Genomic DNA, 22760 nt, shown 5'->3' on the forward strand with positions numbered 1-22760 from the left:
GGGAGGAATCCCAAAATGTCCGCCATTTTGAGCATGGCTTTAGATTTCTAGCAGTGTATTTTGGCTTTTCTTTGGCCACATAGGTGGCTGAGATAGTGATGCCTTTGCTTTTTGATGACTCAGTGTACATAAACTATGTTTTACGCCCAAAATTATTAAAAAGATGTATAAAATTAACTTCAGGCTATATGTGTAAGGCCCAAAGCACAAATGAATTTCATGTTTTGACTTAGGCCCCATTTCCAAGGCATCTCATTATGCTCTGACATTCTGCCATGCAGGAACTTCCAATCGAAACATGCCTGACAGATGACCATCCAGCCTCTGCTTAAAGACCTCCAAAGAAGGAGACTGCACTACACTCAGTTTGTTCCATCTAGAAGCAGACCTCTGGTCCCATCCAGGAGTGCCTGCATGCCTCTAATTATAATATATATATATATATATATATAAAGGAAATAAATAGAATAAAGGAAATGCCATAAAATCAGCAGACATCTCCAACCTCTTCAGAAAATTAAACCTGATAGAACTTTCTCTCTTCCGCTGTCCTTTCCCCTCTCACTCTAATCCCCCCCCCCGAAATGAAACTTGGTTAGATCCAGAAAGGTTTCCAGCTTCCTTGGAATGTTCCATCTAGAGTGGAAAGAAGGGGGGAAAGAAGGTCAGCGAGGAGGAGTCACGTGCTCCAGCCACTGAGACCTTGCGAGGCGAGGTAGAATGATCCGAGAGCGCTTGGGGGCGGGGCTTAGCTCGGCCGCGTGACGTCAAAGGGGCTCGCTGCGCTGATTGGTGCCAGTTGGTGCCTTGGGAGGGTTTGTATAGCGAGTAGAGGCGGAGAGACTCTCGGGGAAAGGGTCCGTGGCGCAATGATGAAAGCGACGGCGTGCGTCCTGGGAGGACCCGGGTTCTATTCCCGGCTTCAGCCGGGCGTCAGACCCGGGCCTTTCAGTGCCACGGCGGACACTTCCCCACTTTTTTAGGGGAGGAAGGCGCTGCAAATCTCTTGTTTATAAACACAAATAAATAAATAAATAAATAAATACATTTTATTTCCAGAGACACACAACAATAGTCACCCGCCCTTACAAACAACCCCCAAAACATAAACAAGGAAGGTGAAAACACAGTAGTAGGCAATACAAGAAATAACAAATGAAGTAGAACTTTTATTATGCTCAGGAGCTGGAGATGATAGCCCTGAAATGTATGCGGAGAGCGAAGTTTGCCAGCATGAAGGCATATAGGCCTCTTCTGGGAGTGAAAAGCCACTTGGAAAAGGCTCCTAACTCAAGATTTTAACCCAAATAAAAAGGAAGCGCTGCTTTATAGACAGTTTGGGGACAGAGGAAAACAAACGACCCCATCCTTGCCCGCGGCCTTTCCTAGCGAAGCTCTGGTGCCTCAACAAACTACAGTTCCCAGAATTCCAGAGCAGGGAGCCATGACACTTAAAGCGCTATAGAACTGGGTTATTTATGCCGTGTGTGGATGCCTGTCACTCTCCCTCTCCCCTCCCCTTTCCTTTTTCCTGCCCGTTCCTTTTGCAGAAAGGGCGGTCCTGAGGGGGAAAAGGAGGAGGATTATTATTTCGCTTTCGTTTTTGTGTTGCTTTTCGTTGCTGTGGGCAAACTCTTCACAGGTAGGTCCTTGTTTCTCCCTCCTTTATCTTTCCCTCAAATGATCCCCCCCCTTTTTTGATCATCCTCCCCCCACAGCCACCAGCCTTAGGATCGCATTGATCGTCTGCTGTTCTCAAACGTGCATCCACACTGCAGAAATAATCCGGGTTGAGACTGTTTTTACCTGCCATGGCTCAAGGCTCTGGAAATCTGGGAATGATTGTTTGTTGTGGCACCAGAACAGATCTCTCTAAATAATAATAATAATAATAATAATAATAATAATACCAAATGCATCTGAGGAAATATACCGAAGTCTAGGAAAGCTCATGCTGCCAATTTCTTTCTTTCAGTTAGCCTCAAAGGTGCTGCAAGATCTCTCTACATATTAATAATAATTAATTATACGTTCCAGTTGTCCAACATCTGGATTAAAACTGGGTTATTGGAAGACAAGAGCTTTGAAGCCCTGAAAACAACAACAACAACAACCCTGAAAGACCCCTGGTTCTGGAAATATTGATATGATTTTGTAATGACACCGCAGACAGTGCAAGGATCATCCACATGGCTGTGGTGGGCCTTCAAGTCGTTTCTGACTCACGGCGACCTTAATCCTGGGGTTTTCTTGGCGAGATTTGTTCAGAGGAGGTTTGCCATTGCTTTCCCCTGAGGCTGAGAGTGTGTGACTTTGGCCCAAGGTGGGTTTTGTGGAATCGAACCCTGGTCTCCAGAGTCCTAGTCCAACACTCAAACCACTACTCCAGGCTGGGAGTTTATCACACTCAGGCTGATTTCGGCATTAAAGAGAGATTAAAGCGCATTGAAAGCATCCCGCAAATGAAGCGAGTAATTGTGCGAACGGCAAGTAATTGCACAAAGGATTATCACATGCAGTTGTGAAAATATAGTGATATTAGAAATTAATTGTCGCTGAAATCCCCGAAGTAAAGAGATGCGCATTGATGCTTATTTGTGACCACTTTAATGGTGGTTTTGGGGCGATGTCATGTGAAATTGTTACATGTAATGACGCGATTTTTCTGGGATATTAACAGAATAAACTCCCAATCTCTTTGGTGCGATAAACTCCTAGGATAATTTACACTGTATTTAAAGGAGTCCTAGTTTTTAAAAAAAGCACCAGAAATCAAGAATTCTGTCAGGGAAACCACACGTTTAAAAGAAATCGGTTTTGACACAGAAGATTAAAGGTAAAGTAAAAAAAGAAAAGGAAAAATAAACAGTGGTGTGATTTTCACAGACCTCCAGGAAAGAAGACCATCGTCACCAACGTCTTCATGCAATTCACTGGAAGACATTTCTATCAGGTGGGTGCCACTACTGACAAGGCTTTGCTTTGTCTGCCAGGCAATCTTTAGTTGAGCCAGTGCTTATTCAGGGATAGCCATGTTGGCCACACAGCAAAATAAAAGCAAAAATCCTCATCTTCTAGAGGCACTATGGTTCACTGGCTATGTGGCAAGCAGAGCATCATCCTTCAGTGCTCTGCTTGCCACAGCCACAGAACTCTACCCCTCAATGCAGCAGGCTGGATTTTAAGATGGGTTTCAGGGCCATTTATGACAGTGGCAATGGTACCATGAATGTAAATGTGCATAAGAAACAGTTACAAAATCTTAAGTCTAACTTTCAACATCATAACTGGGTAACAAGATGCCGGCTGTGGTGATTTTCCCACAATCCCTTAGGCAACATGGCGATTAGCCATACTGACTTGTAGTCTAGAAAGAGCAACATGTCCAAGCTCCAGAGCAGTGTTACTTCTCTGGATAAAATTATAAGCACCAGAATACTCTCAAACAGCATTGCTGCTGGGAAAAAACGTGGGTTTTCTGCCGTGTTGTTAAGAAGCATGCATGTGCAACTAGAATAGGTTTCTTTAATGGAAACCGGTTGGCCTTTCACCACCCGTTCATATTTTATGTTGTTAAAATAATCCGTCCCCTCATCTGAGGAAAATGGGATCCTACAATTGGCAATCGTGAAGCTGTAGTCTGAAAAATCACAACAGCTGACACTATGGCTGCATCCACACTGGAGAAATAACCCAGTTTGGCACTGCTTTAAGTACCCTGGTTCAAGGCTATAGAATTCTGGGGAGTTGGAGTTTGTTGTGGGGCCCACACAGCAGACTCCAACTCCCAGAATTCCATAGCCTTGAGCCAGGGCACCTAAAGCGGTGGCAAACTGGGTTATTTCTCCAGTGTGGATGCAGCTATGATGTCATAGCAATTCAGCCAGTGGTACAGTGCATCTGCCCCAACCACAGACTTGCCATCTGCGGATTTGAGCATCCATGGACAGCAAGCTCCATTGATTTCAATGGCCACATGTGCATGCAACCCCAGGAGAGTGGCTGCATGTGTGTGTGTGCTGCTATTAAATATCATAAGACTGCAGTTTTTTCCATCCATAGGGGAGTCCAGAACACAAACCCCACAGATAAGAAGAGCCCACTGTAATCGTGGAGAGAAGCTCACTGATATGGCCTTTTTGGAAGCTTATTTGATATTTAAGACATCTGCCAAGTGTGGAAAGTTAGACTCAATGTAATCACATGCTGAATCCATCCATAACTGAGCAGTAATAGGGTGATACTCTGGGATATGTAATTAGTGATATCTTCAGCATATCATTACATGGGGCGCTGCCATTGTAGCGCCGCCAGTCCATGCTAGGGTTAGATTGTTGCGTGGTCTCTAACCCTAGTTGCGTCGCTGCCACGCTACAAAGGGCCCAGCTGTCCCGGGCCAAGATGGCATGGATTCTTTCATAGTTGATGATATGTAACTATAGTGCAGGAACTTATGTAATTCCTTCATAGTTGGAGCCCTGGTGGCACAGTGGTTAAATGCCTGTACTGCAGCCATTCACTCAAAACCACAAGGTTGCGAGTTCAAGACCAGCAAAAGGGCCCAAGCTTGACTCAGGCTTGCATCCTTCCGAGGTCACTAAAATGAATACCCAGACTGTTGGGGGCAAATTAGCTTACTTGCTAATTAGCTTACTTGCTGTTCACCGCTATGATCTTTGGAATAGCGGTATATAAATAAAACAAATTATTATTATTATTATTATTATTATAGTTACCCTTCCAGATTCTACTCTTCTGATTTTCTTGACTATGGTCTCCATTTTGATTTATGACTAAGCCAATGTATAGGAAGTTTTTGACTCTTTTGTTGTCTTCATTATCCACTTTAAAATTGTGTAAATCATCTGTGATCATCATTTTTATTTATTTTTTAATGTTCAGTTATAAGGCTGCCTTTGCGCTTCCTTCCTTGACTTTTCTCAGTAGTCGTTCTAAGTCTTGCCTATTTTCTGCTAATAGGAAAGTGTCATCTGCATTACTTTTTGATGTTTCTTCCTCCAGTTTTCACAGCTCCTTCTTCAGTCTAGTCCAGCTTTATGTATGATACATTCAGCACACAAGTTAAACAGATAGGGTGATACAAGGCAGCCTTGACTAACCCCCTTTCCAGGTGGAAACCATTCTATTTCTCCATATTCTGCCCTAATGATGACCTCTTGTTCTGTGTATAGGTGATAATCAAATGTTGTGATATATTAATTTCCTTAAGAGTGATCCATAGTTTTTCATAATCTACAAAACCAAGGATTTTATAAACTATAGATTGCTCAAGCTTGCTGATACATAAAATAATGTTTCACAGCATTAAGATAATAAAAAGGGTTCATATTTTTTGTGGGTTTTTTGGAATGTATATTGTTATGAGTCTGTGGGCCATGGTTTTGTTTTTCATATTTGTTGGCCGGTTTTACTTAGAATTTGAATGGATTCTGTCTTTGTATCTTGCAATAGTTTATGAGTATGACATTTGTTCCTGATTATTTATCCCAAGTGCTTTGAGAGTGGCTACAACTTCACTTACTAAAATTGTGGTTCATAAACAAAAGGTTCTTTCTTGAATGGATCTGGCATCCTAGTATCTATTTTTATATAGTTCTTAATTTTATTACTTCCGTTGTCTTTTCCCCTTGATCATAAGAGTATGTTCTCCTGTTAAACCATATAGTATCCCAACCTTTGGTTTGGATTTCCCTTTGATTTCTTGACTCTTGTGAAAGAGGTCTCTTGTTCTGCTTTTTTAAAAATGGTCTTCTATTTCATTCCATTGACTGTTATAATAGTTCTGTTTAGCCTTATGCACAAGTCACTGATTAGTTAGGCCGGGGATTCTGACCCTATTTCTATTACCTTCTACTTTTGCTTCTCAACTTTCCTTAAATGTTCAAAGAACTTAATTTATCATCCATTCTTTTTGGTTGCAGATAGTGGCCTGTTATAGACTGCCAAAATAAAGCTGCTTCGGGTCTCTTTGGAGGTATGCTATTTAAATGATGCATGCATCCTAAGGGTCCGAAGGTCGCACCAAAGCCACACTCAATTCCTAAGCACCGGAGTGCAGCTTTTGGTGAAGCTTCAGGATTCTTAGGATGCATGCATCATTTAAATAGCATACCTCCAAAGAGACTCGAAGCAGCTTTATTTTGGCAGTATGTAACAGGCCAGTGCCTTCCCTGACAACATCCCTGATTTTGGTACAGAGTTCTTCTGGCTCCTAGCCTATTAAGCTTAATTGTACAAATCTAGTCTTTACATAGTCTACAGGGGTTCTTTAGGTTTTACTTTGGCATGATGATTTATTTTAGTGTACTTTAGCTTTACCTTAATGTTTGATATTCGTAGTTCATAGTCTGTGCTACAATCTATCTTCATTGTGCCCCTCCCCATTTAGAGAACTTACATTGCAATTGCTGTTTTTAAGAGGCTGGCTACCACCCAACAACGCAGTGAGGAATTCAACAGTCAAATTGTGTGAAGCTGAAGCATAGCCATGATGAATGATGGCATCGTGGTCTTATGCTGATGAGACTGTCTCAGAAGCTTTTAGCTATTCTTCCCCAGGAATGTGTTTCCAAAATTCAGAAGAGAGTTCTGGAGACATAACCAAAAGATGAAGCCTGGTCAATCCAATCCTTCCAGAAAAACATTTATTGATTTTTATCATTCCATAATCAATCAATTAGTCCCTCCTTCCTATTCACTTGACCTCGCCATCCCAGAGCAGTGTGCGCTCATGTCCCCCTTTCTGTCTCCCTTCCACTGCATTTTACTTAGGCATAATGAGTGTTTAAAAAAAAAAAAGCCCGAAGGCATCATGAATATTTATAGCATGCACAAAATTCCTCTCTGCATGTTAATTTGCTGTCTAGTGAATAATTCAAGAGTGGAGGCTCATTCCTTGCACCTGTGCTGGGGCCAGAAGGCTTTTGAGGGATTTGACCGCATGGCTCCTCACCCACATTTAAGCAGGGCAGGACCTTCAAATGCTGCATTATTCATGTGGGAGTCAGCCCAGTAGACAAGGCTGGCTGGCTAAGCTCATGGGGTTCATTTGTTTGCCTCCTCTGAGACTAATGAGACTAGCTGATGCTGTCAAGACCTGGTCAGAGGAGAAATGTGGGCAGGGGGTGACTGAGGGAGAGGGAGGTGAATTTCTCCTGGATGGCTTCTCGAATCAAACCTGGAAATTTTATTTGGAAAGGAAAAAAAAAACATTGAGAAGGGACCTGAGAAATATAACCTCTCCTACAGTAAAGATTTGAATATATATTATTTCCCAGCAGTGACTCTTTCCAGAGCTTCCATGACATTTGAATTGGAGCTGGAATGTGTATGTCAAGACCAAGAGGCAAATGTCCCTTGACAAATGTATTTATTAATATAACTAATTCAAATCTGTAATTTAATAACAAAATGAATGAATGAATGAATGAATAAAAGAGTTCAGTTAGTAGCAAAATCAATTAAAATTCAGTTTATACAGAGATATGTTATCCCAACCTTAAACCAGTAGCAAAATCAATTAAAATTCAGTTAATACATAGTTAGATATGTTATCCCAACATTTCAGCATCAGTCACTGTCAAGTGACTGCATCCCCCTGTATTTCAATCTGAGAGAAATAGAATTTTTAGGACATGGCTAGTCAGAAAAAATGGTGCAGAAACTTACACTTCCCTACATAACTTATTGCATTCAGGGGGAAAAAAAACCCTTTTTGCTCTCTGGCCCCACAGCCATGCTCAACCAAAGTACTGTATCTTCAAAGTATTTGCAGCAATGTGTCCCACAGGTGGCTGTGTGCCTCAATTGAAACCAAAGGTGCCAAACTTGCTGGAAGTTTTAAAAATACTTCTTCTCACAACCTATATACCAAGATTACGTTTTAAAAAATGAATCAGAGGTTGAAAATGTTACTTTTTTGGACTTCAACTCCCTGAATCCCTCAGCCAGTGCAACTGGGTTTTTTAGAAGCTGAAGTCCAAAAAGGGAACATTTCTCAGCTTTGTTTGGCCAACAGTGCCAACCAGAAGAGTCTGTTAGGCTGAGGTTTGTGTACATGAGAGTAAGGCCTAGACAATGTGTTGTTCACATATATAGCAGAGGTAGAACCTCTTTCTGTAGTAGCATGCCTGGTGTAAGGAGCTAATGTGTGGAAAACATGCTAAACTTTCCACTCACGCATATGTTTCCTTTCCAGATTTGACAGCATGTCCACCTGCTGTGCTGTTTGTGTCCGTGGATACCCTGCCAGTTTGCCACTGGAGCGGGTGGTCGACAAGTTGATGATTCATTTTCTGAGAACACGCAATGGCGGAGGAGAAATTGCCAACATTGAATTTGCACCAGAGTCTCCAGACTGTGCTATGATCACTTTTGAAGATGCAACAGGTGATTAGACAAGTAGCAAAATTATTTGCTGTAATGATTTTTTTTTCTGATGTGTTTCTGCAGTTGGGAGGGAGGGCAGGGAAGGATAACAAAGGCCTAGAGAGAGAGGATAACTTTCAGTGGAATGTATTTATACTTTGGTTTTTGAGAAATGGATTTAGTTGCTAATCATAAATTGCCAAATGCTCTTCAAACCCAAGCAATTTGCTTCCAGAAATGAAGAAAAAGACACAAAAGGTCAAGGAGTGTATTTAATTATTTATTTGAGTTATATCCCACCTTTCTCCTTATGCAAGACCCAAAGCAACTGACAGCATTTAAAAAACAAGAAGATACAATTAAAACATTGTTCATATAGAAGTTTAAAAATAATTAAATAATAGTATAACTAAAAACAAGATGAAAACACTGATCTTGATTTTAAAAAGCATTTTACAATAAGAATTTTGAAATGTGCATTTTGCACGGAAGACTTTGGGGAACATCATTGAGAATTGGAATGAGAATTCATATTCCAAGAGGCAGGAACAGAAATTTGTGGAAAGAAAATGGTGATGAGGTTTTGTTCTGCTCCCAGGTTTTTTAGAGAGAGGTTTCCTGCTGGCTCCATTTGATTGTCATTTTTCTCCATTCAGTGGCTCAGCGGGTACTGAAGGCCAAAGAGCATATCTTGTCTGTCAATGGGAAAAAGTACCCTTTGGAAGTGACTGCATACCCAGCTGAACTGAACCCCAATGAGGTAATGGGCTAAATGACATGCTGTGAGAGTGGGGAAAACTTGATGTGGCATTGCTTATACATCTGAAGTGAGAACAATGTGACCTAGACGTTACATGCAGCCCCCAAAAGCCTTCTCTGTAGACCCAAGGTCCCTTCCAGACTCCCTAATCTTTTTTTAAAACAGAGAGTCACAGCTCCAGCAGTGCCTGGTGGCTTTGTTGTCATCGGGAGCAGCCAATTTGACCTAAATTTTAGGGGTTATCCAGATGGTAATCTAGGATGAATCCAGGATGAATCACCATTATTCACATGCATCCCGAATGCACCTAATTACATTGGGGGGGGTTTGCCCAAAAAACCCTTAATCTGGGATAATCGATTACCCCCCCCCCAAATTTTAAAAAGATATTTGTATCAGGAGCAGTGTGAATAACTGATGTGAATAGACCCGGGATAAAACTCTGTAGGTCTTGAACATGTTTTGAATAGGGTAGCTTCCTATAAGCAACCCTCCATTAGTCTACTATCAGCTAAAATGGGATTGATGATAGTCTGAGTAACTTTGGGGCTCGACAGACCGCGGTCTGGAGCCGCCCATTTTCCCTCCGGAGGGAGCCTGCAGCAACCAAACTGCGTGGGCTCCCTCCGCCTCAAAAAGAATCTGCTAAAAGTGGGGTTTTGGGGCACATGTGTGCGCTGCAATCAACGCGCGATTGGCACACTGTGTCATGACAATGACGCAAGTGCAGTGCCCCAACATGCAGGTGCGGAACTGCGCTTGCGTCATCATGGTGGCCTCTGTGTGGACCAGAGGCTGCCATGATGTCAGCATCGCTCTGTATTGGGTTTTGGGAGCGTGAGGTTGCTGCACGCTCCCGAACCCTAATTTTGGCCTGAGGACGGCGCTTCCTGCCCGTCTGTCTCGGGCCATAGAGTAAATAATTTGGAATGCAAGAGATTGCTATAAGCACCTGTAGCCACAGAGTGGCAACAAAATACCAATTTCAAAAGTATATTGTCTACATTATCAAAAATACTTGTCACTTGGAGGCCATCAAAGCACATGAAGAAAGGATGTTCAGTGTTGATAAACAACTACCACTGGCCTGAATTCTATTGTAAGTCTCAGCTAGAGCTGACCCATTGAATCAATGAGATTTACCTGTAAGCTGGTGTACCTCTCTTTGGTTTCTGTGGGGCCAACTCTAATTGAATATTGCAAACGCAATCACATTTTAAGTTCTAGTGTACATCGAACTAGACGCATGTGTACTGTCTCCAAAATTCAAAGATCCAATGAAGAACCAGTGCAGACCTAGACTGCAGGATTCTTCTGCCTGTGCTGCTGAGTTGTACAGCAACCCTGATATGCAAACCAAAGCCTTAAATAAAAAAATATAAAATAGAATGCAATGTAGAAATTACACTATCGGGAATTTACCCTTCTGGTTTTCCTCCTAAATATGCAACTCAAAATCCCACTACCTTATTCAAGGTGAAAAGGGCCTCTTCCTTAACCCTGAAGCTCCTCTTGCACTCTGCCTCTCCCTACCAAACTCAACCAGCAAGTACAACCCTTTCTATAAGATTTCCCCATCTCTTGGGCCAAACCCATAGTGGTTACACATTGACTGATCTCTCAACAGTTGGTTGAATAGATTTACTCTAGTTGGGATTGATCAATAGAATTCAGGCCATTGGATCCTACTCATCTAGGCTTAACAGAGAATGGTTCTACACGGAGGTTATATTATTATAGGTGATCATCCCTTTAAATGCAATTTGAAAGAAAAGTTCTGTGTTTGCATTTTCTGCCAGGTATAGAGCTCGATCTTAGCTTAAGGATTCTTTTGTAAAAAGACCAATAACATTTCTAGGGGGTTACTCAGCAGAGCTGGAAATACATGCTGAACACAATACATTTTACACTAAATAGGTAATATATAAAGAGCTTTTTATTCATACATGCATTGTCTCAGAAAGGATAATACTCAAACAATTACTAAGGCTAATTGTTTACATGATTACTGTGGAACATGTGCCTCCCCAAGATGTTCTTTGACTCCCACTCTCATTAGCTCCAGCTAGTATGAAAAGCACAGATGGATAGATTTAATCAAGAAAGCCATGGCCCTGAGCCTGCAAGGCTTGAGCAGGCCTATTGATGATAGGGTGACTTGGAGAACTCACCTTGACAGGGTCACCATAAGCTGAAGTTGACTGCAGTTAACAAATATCACCAATGGCAAAGGTGGTGGGAGTTGTAGTTCAGCAATATCTGGAAAGCAGAGATGCAGTTTGGAAAATGTTCTGTTGCTATATTTTTTTCTATGCACCTACATTTTTATGTACCCCTGCGTATGTGCTCTTTTGGTTGTGGCAGGTGGAGGAATTAATTGGTGCTTAATTTCTCTCTCTGCCACAACTCCCTCCCTGAGCCACTTTCCTGTTTTCTGCCTGGGCACCTCTCCTCACATCCATTCAGTGGCCAAGGAGGACAGGAAGAGAATGCAGTGAAGCCAACCCCAGCCATCTCTGTTCCTGCAGCTGCCCACAGGAAGAAAAGGGCATCCTTTTGGGCCTCATAGAGATTTCCCAGAGACCCAAGATGACATCATCTTGTTGAAGCTAGGTGCAGGAACAAAGCGGCACAGAATTTCACGCCAAATTGCTTTTGCGTAAAACAGCAACAATTTTGCATGGAAAACAGTGCCATTTGGGTAAAATACGTTTTTTTTGTGCAGAACATTACTATCCATGTAAAGGATCAAAAAAAGCACAAAAAAAACCCTCATAAACTTCCCCATTGAGGAAAAGTCTTTTGCAACTCTTCGTTCTTCCACGTGTGAATAAATAAGTTAATACGTACATTCCTTGACAAGTTACAGTTCTCATATAACTATTGTATCTTTGTTAATGTAAAAAGAAACTGATTATAAGTGACCCATTTTGTAATGTGTTACTGCCAAATTCTGGTCGCAAACCAATGGGGGAAGGAGTGCAGCAGGAAAAATCCCTCAGCCTTTCACCTCTTTTAATGTACAAATCTGATATTCCCTGATACCCCCAAATTTATATATGAATGTAATAGGATATTGCTATCCCCATACCATCTACTTAGGCTTCCTTTGGCAAAACATATTTATGGATGTTTCAGTAGGCAGTGCTTTGTGTTCCTGAGCAAGGTTCCATTCTGGATGTGTCTGACAAAGCTCTAACTCTGTTTTCTCAGATCTTTGTATGTGTCCACATGAAGATTGACTATGGAGGCTTCCCCAATGGGAAAGATATCCTCTGCCATCTCCAGAAACAATACAAAGATGTATACTTCAGCTTTGACTCCCAGGAGATGACCTGCTCTGTGAAAGGGTCCTTCACAGTATTGCAGGCCTTCAGTTCTGAACTGCTAAAGTGTCTCAAGAAAAAGCAAAGCAAAAGTCTCTCTGTAACAAGTAGGGAGAGATCTTCAGGCAAGACATCAGGAGATGGTGCCTCACACAAGAAGGAGACACAAAGAGAGAAGAAAAAGATTAATGAGAACTTATTACCTGACCAAACCTTTGGGGAGAGCCATGTAGAGCCAATGGAGGATTTCTCTTTGGTGATAGACTCTGATGTTTACCTTTATATGCAGGCATTTTGTTGTGAGGAAGTCAACCATGTTTTGGGCCAGCATAAGGTGGATGTGGTAGATGTCAGCAGTGATGGTGTCACCACTTTGTATCTTCAAGCATCATCCAGTGAGGCTGGAGGTGTGAGTGCGCTTATGTCTGCTCATTTGGCCATCTCTCAGCTTTCTCAGCAACTGGAGGGCACACTGCGCAAAGAGAAGATCAGTAAGAAAGAATTGGGAGTGGAAGGTGGCACAGGACTTCTGGAGGAGCTGCAGAAACTCTGGCCAATGCTGTTGTGTCATGAAGATCATGAGTATTTCTATCTTGTTGGGAATTCAATAAATGTTTCTCAAGCAAAACTGCATGTCCAAGATTTTACCAATACAAGGAGATTAGTGCAGGATCATCAGAAGCCCAGTGCCCCCCAAACATCAAACGTGCCACTGATTCATAGGCAAAGTGTTGTGCCAGCCCAGTTAGAATCTCCTGCAGAATCTGTCCCAAGCAAACTGAGCTCACCAACATTCAGTGACAAAAGTGAGCACAAACAGGCTGCCAAATTCACCTCCCTTTCAAATCAGGATGCCCTGCTGGTAGAAAAACCCCCTGGAGACTTCCCTCAAAGAGTTGATTTCCAGGTCCCAGAAAGTGAACTGCAGTTCTTGGCTGCTGATGATACTAAATCAGAAATCCAGGTTGAGCAACCCATGCAGTTTCAGAAACTATCAAAAAGGATGAAGGGAGATTTATTGCTTCCCATGTCTGGAAGCACTGTGTCAGGTACTGAGGGCTTCAGAACATTTGGTCTTGAGAGGCCTTCATCTCCCCATGTTGCTTCCAGTGCCTTCAGATCCTTGAACCTTGAACCTGACAGTACAGGATGTGTAGACCACAAAATGTCAGAACCAAGGCCCTTGATCAGAAGATCCAACAGTTTACAAAAGCCACTGAACAGCAGCAGCTTCACAGCTGAGCCACAGGAAGTGGCCACAGTCAGATTGGACCACATGAAACAGGAGGTCCAAGAACATAGCCACCATGCTTCACAGAGGGAGATCAGCAAGGAAGGCATGTCCGAGGTGAAGAAAGAGTGGGACAGGGAGTCTCAGAATACTTCAATTACAGTTCAAAAGGATGATGGGGACCCTTTGGACATGACAAAAGCCGAGAACCCTGCAAAGCATCCTGACTTCATCTGGGACAGCTTCAGTTACTCTGAGCTAGCCTTGGACGGACCTGAAGACAAGTCTCTGACTGATCTGTGTAACTACCTGAAATATTGCCATGATCAAGTTCTCATCAGCCAAGACAGGTACAGGCTGGGTCTTGCCTATCCTCGTGAAGTGAGGCTGCAGATTCAGGAAGCATTTCGCTTCTTCTCAGATCAGAGGATGGCTTCCTTAACCAAAAGGCTCCATTCGCATGATGCACAGCATGGGAAGAGTCAGGATGAGATCCAGGAGATCCCCCAGCAGCTGAAGGAAAGCTGCAGAGCCAGCCTGTCAGAGAGCCTGCCTTGGTCAAGCAGACTTACTAGAGAGAAGTTGTCCTCCCAGGCTGAGAAATTGCTAGATGCCAAGGGTGCCCATCTTCAATTGGTGCATGATTTCCCAAGTGGCTGGAAAATGTGGCAAACCAAGTGCCTTGACAAAACCCCAGATGTCAGCAAACAAGGCTGTCCCAGAAAAACTGTTGCAGAGGTCAGACCAGGATTGCCAGACAAGTTCCATTTTGCAAAAAAGCTGCAGTAGGGAGGAAAGCAGCCACGCAGCTGAGAGGACCTCACAGTCTTTGCCTGTTCTGTCACAAGAGACTTCTGACTACACACCATCACAAAGAGTGGGCAGGCGCACTCCACCAGCTGGGGAAGGAGTTGCCTCAGATGTGGAGCTAAGAGCTGCCACCCCAGGGAGGGAATCCAAGGTTGGAGAGTGTGAGTTGTGCCAAAGTTCCCACAGTACCGCCTATCAATCTCCCTGCAATCATACCCTTTCCAGGACACGATTGTCAACAGGGAAAATTTCACCACCTGATGACTGTGCCACATCTGCCATCCCTGGAACATTTACAGCTGCCACCTTGTCACAGAGTCTCCCTGGGTATTACCGATACCCGACGCTGAAACTAATGTATGACATTCCTGATGGGGTGCAGCAAGTAAGTGCCTGTTTGTCTGCTCCTTAAACTCCATCCTGTACATCATAGGTTTGCAGCCAGGAATTCTTTGGTAATTCGGTGATGGCTTTTAATTATGCTGCTTCACCTTAATTGTATATATTGTCAATATATTATTTACTTTGTTGCTTTTATCACTAACAGTGCTGTGGCTTTGGCTGTAGGAACATAGCTGGATGCTTTTCTGCCGCTCCCACCACCCTACAATTGCCAGGTCAAAAATGAATAGCTAAAAAGTACAGTAGGTTTGTGGGGTTGAAGGAGACATTGTATAATTCTGCCTGGTGGAACTTTACGCAACACAATCCTGTTTCAGATCTGTTAACTATTAAAGATATAAGAGCAGTATCCTGTATTCAACCTGGCAACCCTAGTTACTTCAAGTCAAGTCAATTTTTATTGCTTTTGCCCAATGGTCGTTGCATAAAACAATGCTACAATAAGAACAAAACACATATATATTTAACATCAATTGTATGATTTAAAGTTGAAGGCTTTCATGGCTGGCATCCATAGTTTTTTGTGGGTTTTTCGGGCTATGTGGCCATGTTCTAGCAGAGTTTCTTTCTGACGTTTCTCCAGCATCTGTATGCAAATCACTCCTGCATTCCCAGGCTCGCACAGTATATATACATCCAATTTTTCCAGGCAAAGCATTCTCTGAAGATGCCAGCCACAGATGTTGGAGAAACGTCAGAAAGAAACTCTGCTAGAACATGGCCACATAGCCCGAAAAACCCACAAAAAACAATTGTATGATTATACTACAATTTACAATTTGCAAAATTTAGCAATTAAAATTGAAAATTGTGTGTGTGTGTGTGTGTGTGTGTGGTCACCATTATAACTTATGGTCATCTCTGCTATATATTTCTGATTTTTTTGGCTGTTAGAGCATACAAAGCTGCTTGCCCAGTCACATATTTGACCATATCCACTAAAAAGTAGAAAACCGCTTTTTATGGGCTCTGGCAAGGACTAGTTTAAATTATGGGTGTCATAAATCGTTTCCTTGGTTCACTATATAGTGGGCAATGCAATATGTAATGAACAAGGTCCTCTAATTCTCCTGCTGCTACTACTGTTATTTCTATTTCTCACCCTTTTTCTGTTTAGGACTGAAGGCAGCAATAATTAAAATTCACAAAATATAAAAATTAAATAGTGATTAAAGTATAAAAAAATTAAAACCAGTTAAAAACATACACCATTAGAAAAAAACAACAGCACAACAAAAATAGGAAATAGAAAAATTTTATCCTGCTTTTCTTCTTATGAGCTTCAAATGGCATACATAACTTTCCCCCTCCCACCAGTATCCTTACAACAACCCTGTTTGGATGGGTCAGATTCAGTGAGGACAAGCGCCTGGATTTTCCAAATTCCATTCGAAGACTCCAACCAATGAGGAGCCCTGGTGGTGCTGTAGTTAAATGCCAGTACTGCAGCCAAAACCCCTACCAAAACTAATCAATTCTTTTTTGTCTGCTGTTGCAACTGCATCACTAAGAACAACATTTGCATAGTTGATTTGGGAGACATCGTTTGAGGATAGTTCATCAGCATAGTCTTTTAGCTATGCTAGCCCTTAGAACTTTCTCAGTACCTCTGGTGTCTTGTAAGAAGTGCATCGAATGTGGTGCTATGATGCTGGACTGAGATGGGTGTTTAAGATGCCTTTAGTGTTTGGATGAGTCCCATATAGTTATAAAGGGATAAAATGGAGATTCTCAGATGTTGAATGTTACAGCTCTATTTTTACAAAAATTTCAGGTATCCTATATCCATCACTTTTTACCTTATTTTTCACTGACTCTATGCTGCAGTGGAAGTAGGCTTTGGTCTACACAAGGCCCGCCAGACGAAGTAGGAAATTATCAGATGGTCACTTGTGCTTAGTTGTTGCTTTTTAAAAACAGCTTCTCTTCCCAGCTTCTTTTTTTGAGATACAAGTTATTTCAAAAAACAAAAGATATGCAGGAGGGTGTTTTTTGGTTGTTGCTGGGTGAGTCGAATGAAGGCATGAAAATACCCTTGTGGTTAGTCTGCAGCTTACAGGCTCCATGCTTCCAACCCTGTGAAAAAAGCTCTGAAGGCAGGGCAGGGGCAGAGCTTTTTGTGATAATTGCATATGGCTTTATTCCTCTATCCAGCTCTGTGTCCATCCCCATAGCAGCTGTACTTTGTCCTAGCATAGGTTTGTTTGTATTTTGTAGTTCAGATTTCCAGCCTACAAAGATACTCTGTAAGAAATAGCTATGAAAATCACCAGAAACCAAAAGGAGCATTACTCCCTGGGGCTTTTGAGAGCTGCATACTTTTCTTCCTTCCAGTAATTAGAATATATAGAAATAATTTTGCCATATAGACATCTGCTTTATTTACACAATTATTTGCCAAAGGTTGCAGAATTCAGAATATGCTTCTTGCAGAATGTTGATGTTCTGTTTAGTAGAAATGTTTCAACTCCACCCCTCCTGCGTTCCCTCTCTCTGTTGTTCTCTGTTCCCTCTCACCTGGTTCATAATTCCCTGCTACCTAATAATAGCAGCCGAAATAAGAATGGTTAGAGCAATTAAATATACCTGCATACTATCTGTTTTAAAGTGTTTCTTTTGACCCTTGGATTTGAATTTATTGGGATTAGGTTAACTCAGCTTTCTGGAGTTTCCATTCCACTCTATCTGCTTGTTTCCATCCTAGCCCAGCCACTGGCTCTTTTTTCCAGAAACCCAGGTAATGTTTCCCATTCCAATATTAAGCCTCCCACTTTCTTTTTCTCCTCAAAGGCCAGACATCCTCGTCCTGGGCATCTGTACCAAGGAGGCCGCTTTGAGGCCTTCCTCCCAGACAACCCAGAGGGACAGCGATTGATGTTACGCCTGCACAAGGCATTTGAACGTGGCCTGACATTCCAAATCCAGACCTGTGGCTCAGAGGAGAAGGTGATATGGGGACCCCTTCCCCACAAGACCTCCATGGAGGGGGGCAAGTCCAGGTATGTGTTCCAAGATCTTTCTAGCATTGGAGTCTCCCAGCCAGCAAAGCCAATGGTGAGGAATGCTGGAAGCTACAATTACATCTATGAGCCCGTGCCATTCTCATTCCTAAGATTGGAAAAAAGAAAGAGGGCACAGTTACATTTTTCCAGCTACTGGCCTACTCAGACTGCCAGTAAAAAAAGATAAGGGGTAAAGGAAAAAGGGGACCTGCTGTTGCTACCACACCAATGGCATCACTGGGGGACTGCAGTGGTGCGGACTGCACTGGGTGAAACCCCAGAGAAGGGTGTCACCTGGTGGGGTAGTACATCTGAGGGGCAAGCGGGTGGCTGCATTCCGTTCCATGAGCAGCCAAGGCCATGCGGGACTTGGAAGGGTGGAGGGATGGGCTGTTGCAGCCATGGCCACACAGGACAAGAAGGCCAGAGGGCTGCTGCAAGGGCTGAGCGGACCCCTTATCTTGCTACTGTGTTGCAATTCTACATGCCATGCCAGTGAGATAAGGGAGTGCCCTTTTGGCCTCGCCCCAGAAGCCCCTCCCCAAGAAGCCCCATCTCTCTGCACCGGATGACACCCCAGCCAGGGACACCACTGTACCACACAAGTTTTGTTGGAAAAAGTAAAGTATTTTTAATCAACTTATTATTATTCAAAATTACACTAAATAGATTTTTCCTTAACTGGATGGATTGTGTGTTTACTTCCTTCCTCCCTGTTTTATTTAAAAAGTGGTGGGCAACATTAAAGCCCTAAAGCACATAGAAGCCAGGTTGGATTCCTTCTATTCTTCAGTCCCATCCATTCCTTTTTTCTTCTCCCCTCTTCCGAATTGGTGTTCTCTGGACCTCCTTCCCTTCAGGAAGGTACTTATCCTGTTGTGATAGTTGTTTTACCCTTTACAAAAGGATCATACAGATTCAAGCCTGGTTTCTGTGGCTTGTCAGACACAAAACGTTACCAGTCATGTCTCCATTCACCATCCAGATTCTGCCCTGCTTACTCCACTGCTTGAGATGGCTGGTGGGGGGGCGGGGACAGAATTAAATACACTTTAGAGTTAAAATGATTTAATTAGAGATAAATAATGTAAAAATGAATATTAGATCATAAAATTAAATAATTTGTGGATGGAGAAAATTGAATTGTACATTTTATAAGAAAAATGAAATAAAAATAACAAACACCTGGAAAGGTTCCTGACTTTTGTGTCTATAAAGCTATGGTTGATAAGTGCTCCCGGCTGAAGTCTCACTAGTCAGGAATGGAAGTGAGCAAGATGTTGTGTGTGTGTGTAGCATGAGTGGGGGTACAGGCTTCTGTCCAACTACACTCCAGACTAAATTATGAAACGTTGCCATAATTCACTTTATCTGTAAACAATTTGCAGTATGTGCTATGTGTGTGTGCATGCACACAGATTGATTGATTGACTGGAGTAAACAAAAGCCTGTTCTGTGAGCATGGCATATTTCCAAATGTTCCATTTCACTAAATACACATCATAAAAGTTTATTCCCTTGGCTCCTTGAACAAAGATGTACATACACCTGAACCATTTAATAGTAAACACTCTGATTTAAAAAGTGACATGTAATTATTCTAAAACCCTGGTTTTAGATGAACTTTATTATTATTTTAAAAATAATAAACTGATGTATTTAGTAATGTCACTTTCAAAATAATAAGTAACATATTACTTTAATAAATAACATGCTAAGCACTGGATCCTTTATGTGATAATAGGGACTACTTGGAACCAGTTCTCTGGTTCTAGGTTCCTTCATTTTTGCTTCTGATGTGCCTTTTGCTTGCAGAAATGGCTATCCAGATGCTCAGTATCTCCACTGCATCCACCTGAAGCTAAAAGAGCTGGGTATTGAATGAAGACTCACCCCCTTTCCCTAAAGAATCTTGGGAGAGCAGCAGCCTCCTGCCTGCCAAAAGCCTACTATCAAGATCACCACTACCATCAGGAACATTCCTCCTTGGCTTTGTAGCAGTCTGAAGAATAATCTTTTGTGGGACAAAAGGCATTTTCTAATGTTCACGTGCTTTGACTCCCTACTCAACCACTAGCACTTACAATTCTCCCTCCTCTCCCCAATCTGCCACCACTTTGGGGGGGCTTTTTGTCTTCCTGTTCACTCAGCTTCCTCTTCCCTAAGGTTCTGGCTGTGTTAGGAATACCTAGAGACATGTGTTTTACCAACCCTTTAAAAAATCTCCCTCAACAAGAGTGTTTATTTTACAGGAAGGCAGCTTTCCAGACAAAGAGATTTGGACGTATGAGCTCTTTTAGAGAAGCTGTCTTTCATATACACCCATCCATGCAGATTCTGAAGTGAGAAGAGTCACATGAGATGACTGTGTAGCCCTTGCATGGTTGAAGTTGCTTTGATGGCATCTTGTGACTTTTTAGTTATTTAGACCAACACATAATGCTCATCATAGGGCTGAGAAAGTTCCCTCCCACTTTCCTCCTTCCCATCAAGAGACATGATTTCCCCATTCAGAAATCCTGCAAGAATAAAAAGCAGATGCATGATTCATTTATGCATCTCAGTCAGTATTACTCCTGTAACACATTCTGCTGTTAGGGCATGAGCTGCTGTAAGTAAGGTAAATCACGGAGAGTGATGATCTATCAGACCATTTCATGTTAAGGCTCTGACCAGTCTCCTGTGTTTTGGAGTGAGAACTCCCCTCCATGAGAAAGGAGGGAAGCAGGGGGCAAGCAAACAAGCAAAAATAAGGAACAGTTCGTCTTAGATTCTTTTCCTAGCTGCTTCGCTAATGCAGTTTGGGCTTATGGGATCATTGGAAATACATTTGCATTAATTGTTTTGCAAAGCTTGCTGTTTTATTAATGGCCAGGCTGTGTTTCAAAAACTGTGTTTTCAAAAACAAAATTTCTAGGTATCATTGGGGCTTGCAAAAAAAATGTAGACTTAAGTCCCTGCTGGAACCAAATATTCAATCTTTTGAAACTGCAGATTTATTCTAGATCCTAGGACGCAGCCCTAGAAACAGTGACATTTTAATTAAGAAAAGGATGTCTTTCTCATCCTTTCACCAATAATTGTATATCTCTCTTCTTTTCAGCAGTTCTTTCTCTAAACCAAAACTCCCAAATACATTTGAGTCTTTCTTCACAAGCAGGGATGGTGCATTGTCATATTATTAATTTTTTTGTCCTATTTCACAGTTTGCAAAGGAGTTTACTCTTAGCCAGCTGTATCAGCCCCCATTCATCTTACCTCTTTGTGAAATTTTGAAATGCTCCAGAAGACAATTAAAAACAACAACCCTCCATCACATGGCAAGGTGAGGATATACATGCTTGCCTGTGAATGAACAAATTGGTGGGCACAGGACAACGCTGATCTCATTTTTGTTATGCTTTTAATGAACGCCCAAAAAAACACACATAAGGCATATGGTAACATTAGGCAGACTAGCATTTCATGTCTGAATCTGTGTAAACAGCATTGGCACAGTTGCTTTGTTGACACACGCCCACGCACACACACGCATGCACAAGCAGAAGAGAGCAAGCTTCTTTTCAAACACCATAAAGAGACTCAAGGAAGCATCTTGAACCATAAGGACACACAAGCTGCTCATGAACCACCCAGAGAGGAGTTGATGGGGGGGGGACAGATGCCACAACCTGCTGCAAATGGATTGGGCAGCACATGCCAGCTGCTTGTTGCTTTCCCTCCCCAGCAGCAGCCTTCTGGCCTTTAAGGATACCCATCTGGCAACAGGAGTGGTTTTCCAGATGAGTGAATGCTACAAACCTGATGCCTGGATGCCCATCACTTGTCATGTCAGTCCGCAGCACACAAACATGCAAATAAAAATTCTTGCCTTGACAAAAGTAAGTCCTTCCCTCCCTCCTACATTCTCTTGGCTGCCTAGCTTTTCCATCCACCCACTCACTCAGCGACCCATGTAGAAGCATTCCTTTTTGTGAGCAAGCTCAACTATTCCAAACAAATTTGATTTTAAAAAAATCAGTGGCTGTATGATGAGAGTGGCTGATGGATATGTGGAAAATCCATTCTGGGTTTTACGAGTGCTTCAGGAGCTCCTGTTTGGGGAGCTCTGCCTTGGTGAGGCAAAGCTTCAGTTCCACACAGAGTGCCCACAGGAGAGGTGGTTAAACCCAGAGTGAATTCTCTGCTCCTGCAGCAAAGGATCCACTGGCCACAGTCAACAATAGAAGTGAAACAAAGGAAATTGCATTCCAATTTCAGGTTTGATAAAATGTTCATACCTGAAATCAAAATACTGAATGGCTCAAATATTAAAGGACACTTGTGTCCTTATGAATTTAATAAATGGGATACTTTTACACCCAGTGTTTCTTCCCTGCACCCCCCTCTGATCTGAAATCCTACAACCTACCTAACTATAATTGTGAGTATTACAACACTTCTAACTGTAGCCTCCTTGCAAATATTTAGATTTGTAGTTATCTAATGTAATCTGAAGGAAAATTGCTTCTGTATGCCTTTCATACTGATGTTGTTCAAATGGGTCTCTTGACTGGTAGGAGCTAGAAATAAGAGATCAGACTCTGGCCTACAGTAGTTTGTGCAAAAGGGTTGCTACTAGCCGATGTCTACTGGAGGGTGCTGTTCAATTCTTTGAAGTGAGTGTATTAAATATGTCACAACGTTGCTTCAATCCATCTAGAAGTAGCTTTTTCCAAATGAACAAAAAATGCATTAAGAGTATGTTCCGTTTTAAAGGCTATAGAGTTCAGAGAAGGGGGGAGGACACACTTTTAGTTGAGCTGTTTAAACCTTTTGGCCCTCAAAGCAGCCATACAAAT

General features: G+C 42.2%; 1 protein-coding gene across 3 annotated transcripts; it reads left to right on the plus strand.

Annotated features, from left to right (window-relative positions):
• The first annotated feature begins 882 nt into the window (after positions 1 to 882).
• Positions 883 to 22606, plus strand: LOC121933075. Of its 3 annotated transcripts, none has more exons than XM_042472316.1 (7): positions 883 to 1642; positions 2887 to 2953; positions 8219 to 8409; positions 9045 to 9148; positions 12362 to 14900; positions 17708 to 17916; positions 19735 to 22606. In XM_042472316.1, exons 1-5 carry the CDS (start codon positions 1492 to 1494, stop codon positions 14492 to 14494), a joined length of 2646 nt encoding a protein of 881 aa, XP_042328250.1. In that variant the 5' UTR covers positions 883 to 1491; the 3' UTR covers positions 14495 to 14900; positions 17708 to 17916; positions 19735 to 22606. The 3 variants fall into 3 exon arrangements, with proteins under 3 accessions (XP_042328250.1, XP_042328252.1, XP_042328251.1); XM_042472317.1 differs by lacking the exon at positions 883 to 1642 and adding an exon at positions 2023 to 2198; XM_042472318.1 differs by lacking the exon at positions 2887 to 2953 and having other exon boundaries at positions 1550 to 1642.
• The last annotated feature ends 154 nt before the right edge of the window (positions 22607 to 22760 follow it).

The sequence above is a fragment of the Sceloporus undulatus genome, chromosome 6 (genome assembly GCF_019175285.1).
Source record: "Sceloporus undulatus isolate JIND9_A2432 ecotype Alabama chromosome 6, SceUnd_v1.1, whole genome shotgun sequence".
Taxonomy (NCBI): Eukaryota; Metazoa; Chordata; class Lepidosauria; order Squamata; family Phrynosomatidae; genus Sceloporus; species Sceloporus undulatus.